At 35.3% G+C, this 4,519-nt stretch overlaps 1 protein-coding gene across 1 annotated transcript; it reads left to right on the top strand.

The window, feature by feature from the left end:
• The first annotated feature begins 6 nt into the window (after positions 1-6).
• On the top strand, positions 7-4,266 carry LOC111401616 (activating signal cointegrator 1). The gene is made up of 4 exons (XM_023029427.1): positions 7-269; positions 2,910-3,557; positions 3,664-3,762; positions 3,904-4,266. The coding sequence occupies exons 1-4, from the start codon at positions 120-122 to the stop codon at positions 4,147-4,149; spliced, it is 1,143 nt and encodes a 380-aa protein (XP_022885195.1). The 5' UTR covers positions 7-119; the 3' UTR covers positions 4,150-4,266.
• The last annotated feature ends 253 nt before the right edge of the window (positions 4,267-4,519 follow it).

A 4,519-nucleotide genomic window follows, 5' to 3' on the forward strand; every position in this document is an offset into this window, starting at 1 on the left:
GAGAGAGAGAGAGAGAGAGAGAGATTATATATCATACCCACAGGAATATACATACACACTGTATATACAAAACTGAAAGGACTGTGACGGGTTGTAGAGCGAGAAAGAACGCAATTGGCATGGAGTCCTCGGGGAAGTGGTTAGAGAAGGCGCTGCTTGAATTATGCAAGAAGGTGGAAACGGGCCTAGAATTGGATGGGGAAATCATATCGGGCCTTGTTTCTTACTGCGAAATGGCCTCGCCTCTTGATGCCAAAGAGTACCTTGATGTAATCATACTATTACTCTTTCTGTCTTTCTAGTTTTATATTTGTGGATTTTCCGATTTCCGGGTTTTCTTGCTTATTTATGCATTTCATTGATTTCGAAGGTATTTTTGTGGGTTTCTTGATGTATATGGAGATATGATTGTTTTAGCTTGTATTGCAATTTTTGGGCTTTTAATTGGTGCATCCGGGGTAATTTTAGGGGCCATGGAAGTGCTAATTAGAATTTGATGATACTTGAGAAACACAATAATTTTGCATTGGACTATATGAAATTGCTTTTTTGTTGGTGGGTATGTCTGATGGGCATGGACTGATTATAACAGTCGTAATTCTAAATTTTATCAATATACTTGGAGCTTGTGTGGTTTTGCAATCTTCTTAAATTTTCGATTATTTTTAAAAGTAGAAGGCTACTTTATGTTGGAATTTTTGTTTTTCGGTCATTTTAATTTATACTATAAAGGGTATATTGTTAATTTAGATACATAAACACTGATGCTGTATGCAGATTCATAAGGCGCATATTGATGATAAAGAAATTACTGAATGTCAAAGGGCCCTCAACTCAAGTATAAATTAAATTCACCAAAATATGCACATAAAGCAAAATGTGTACATTTTTTGCAAGACATGAATTGCACAATGAAGTGTTCTGGCAAGTGCTTAAAGGAGTTTCTGGGTGATTAGAACAGTTGAAACCATAAGTGTTGTATTGATATAACGAGAGGAAAGGTAGATAACCAGTTTGGAAGGACAAAACCAAGCAAAATGAAATTTGTCATAAATGAATTCCTTCCAGACTGAACGAACTGTATCCAAAATTGTTAGGAGGAACTTTAGACTATGAGATTTAGTGTTTTAAATGCCTCTTGAAAATGGAAAGTTAGGTGATCTGTTGATTTATACTGTACGACGAGCAGATAAGTAGAAAACTGATTTTGTTTACAGTTATTTACAGGCAACTTTTCAGTTCACGTGTCTACTGATTTACTACAATTTCTTTCGGAAAGTGTCCAGGGCAGTTTCAATAGTAAACATTGGTGTTGCTTTGAAAATATACCTTTGGAATTCTCACCATTCTCCAGTCCCTCTCATGCACAAAAGAACTACAACTATAAATTTGCAGACATAAAAACACTTTTTTTCATTCAGTAAGGCAAATTTTGATGTGTCTAGTGAACATTATTTTTCATATTTTTTTTCTACTTAAGTGTGTTGAAAATTCATTAAATATAAAAATAATGTTCCAGTGCATCCTTCTGCTTAACATTACCTTCTTCATTGTTTGGTATTTCTTTCCATGTTCACATTCCGATCCCAATACTCTTTAAGTCTCTTAACCATCAAAATGTTTTGCATGCTTTTAGTTTATATCACTTCTTATCTTGTTGGCAAAATTGGAAACTGTCCTCTATGTTCATAATCTTTGTTGCTTGGACCCTAGACCCGTGTTGAACACACACGACAAGGATAAGGGTATAAGATGCTTCTCAGAACCTTTAAATCAGAACAGGATCCTTTATATCGTTTTTATTTTTTATTTTTTTATTTTAGTGTCGTATTTATTATGATTTCTGATTTGTATATCTCATTTCTAGGCTAGAAATAGAAATAATATAGCTATTTGAAATTTAGCCCTTGTTTGAGCCCCATTCTTTTGATAATAATGAATTTTTGAATAGTGTATTGATTAAAATGTGTGGTTAAAAAATAAGGAAAAGTTTTCAATTTGCGTGTAATATTATTTTATTGAAGAATGTGTAACTGAAATGATATCAAAACATTGTTTAAGAATGCATTTTTTTCAAAGAATGAGAATCAAACAAGGACTTAATTGGTTTTAGATTTACGGTTAAATGTATAATCTATTTATCCCTAAAAAATGTATCTAAAATTATTACTCCCTCTTTTAAAGATAGACTTTCTATCATTTTTTGTTTATTCCAAATTTTAGACCTCTTTCCTTGTGGAGAATATAGTTGATTCCTTGATTTTTTAATATGCCTTTATTTAATGTGCATTGTTCTATTTTCTTAATCTGTGTGAAAATGGAAACAAGCATATCTTTACGGGACGGAGGAGTGGTATATAGATTTCTAAAATAATTTTAAGTTTATAAGACATGTCCATGTACTTGTGTTTGGATCCTTTTGGCCATATCCCAATATTCTAGATTTTAGTTAAAGAAAAAAAGACCTGACTCCTTGATATATAATTATATCAGACACTTGACCCGAGCTTAATCAAAAGAGTATATAATCATATACACTAGTGGAAAATGCTAGGGGTACATAATTTTTGGTACATAGGGATATCCATCCTCTCACGTGGGTGGGGCCCTCTCAAATAAATTATTCGAGTGGGCTCCATGTCATGTGAGAGGATGGATACCCTTATGTATAAAAATTATGTACAAGTATCTTTATCCTACACTAATTTGTTAAATCACATATGCACTGTACGAATAAATAGGAATCTCATTATGGAAAATTATGCATTTTGTCTTCACATATCATTACATATTTCTTATGCAAGCACACGCTGAAAATTTCTACTTGTTTCCATTTCTACAGGTGTGTGTTTTCTTACCCTATCTTGGGAAATTCTTACATAGTTAATTTTTAAAATTTTTATCTGCAGAATATTATTGGCCAAGAAGCTGGCGAAAGTGTAATTGGGGAGTACCTAAAACAGAGAGGCCATGTGACTATTGGAAACAGCAGTCGAGCTACTCCTACTTCCAATTTACATGCATATGTTAAACCACGTACAGATGAAGGCCCTGTCATAGCAGCTAAGAAATCACAGAGAGCACCAAAAGAGACTATGTCATCGACAGGTCATGAAAATTTAATAAAAAACGTGACTTCAGAAACACAAAATATGCAGAAAGGAAATCAAGCTAATTCCAGAAAGAAAAAGGCCGGAAAAGTTGTTTCTCTCGCAGATGCTGCAAAAGGTTCAATTGTATTTCAGCAGGGGAAGCCATGTTCATGCCAAGCCCGTCGGCACCGGTTGGTAAGCAATTGTTTATCTTGTGGGAAGATAGTTTGTGAACAAGAAGGTGAGGGACCTTGTAATTTTTGTGGTGCTCTTGTGCTGAGGGAAGGAAGCGCATATGGTGGTCTGGATGAAGGTGCCGTGCCTGTATCAGATGCTGAGGCAGCTGCTGAAGCTTATGCAAAGAGGCTTGTTGACTATGATCGTAATTCTGCAGCTCGTACAACAGTTATAGACGACCAAAGTGACTACTATGCAATTGAGGGAAATAGTTGGCTTTCGGCCGAGGTCTGTATTCTGTTTACCTGTTCACAGAAAAGAAAACAGGTCCTTGTGATACTTATTTATTGGTGGATCCGAGTTTTGACATACTCTACCTTCTGTCCGTTCACAGGAGAAAGAACTTCTGCAGAAGAAAAGGGAGGAGCTAGAAGAGGCTGAAAGGGCGAAGCGAAGTAAAGTAGTTATGACATTTGATTTACTCGGCCGCAAGGTTAAAATTTTGTTATCATAATCCCTCTTGTCATCTTTGGTTGATCATTGCTGCAATGATTCTTTTTTCAGATGAACAACATTCAGGTATTATACATTTCTCGATTTTAGTTTGGCTATCTTGACATTTAAAACATTGCAGGTGCTTTTGAATGAAGATGAAGCTTCTGAAGAAATGCAGAACAGTATTTTACTCCGGCCACCAGAGGAAAGAGAAGCAATTCGCATAAAACCGAACCCAAATCTCAGAATTCAACCAATTTTGATAGACCCAAGTCCTAGGAATACTTCAAAGGATAAGAATTTAAACATAGGCCTAAGCAATGGTCTGTGCTTGGAGATTAGTGGGAGAGTACAACACACTACCAATGAACTAGAAATTTTGTGATTGCTGACGGTTTCTTGCATGAGCATTCTGTCGGTGAAANAAACTTGCAGTAATGAACACATCTTCTTATTCACGTCTCTATGTTGTTAACTCTTCAACGCCGTAAACTTCTACTCTTGCGTATGGCTTGAAAGTGTGTGTCGTGTCTTTGCCTTTCTAGCTGGAGTAATATTTTTCCATTGAGCTTGTTCAGCAAACTCATAAGTTGGTTTTTTCACCAATTTTGTGGTTGAATGGCTTTGCGTTTTCTTTGTTTATCTTGGTGTTCAGAAGGAAGTCTCATCATCCTAATCTACAGACTCGTGACACAAACATATCAAAGAGTAGAAAAATATAGCTAAAACTCAAACATTGATATCTAGTTGCTTTA

This window comes from Olea europaea, chromosome 10, assembly GCF_002742605.1.
Source record: "Olea europaea var. sylvestris chromosome 10, O_europaea_v1, whole genome shotgun sequence".
NCBI lineage: Eukaryota > Viridiplantae > Streptophyta > Magnoliopsida > Lamiales > Oleaceae > Olea > Olea europaea.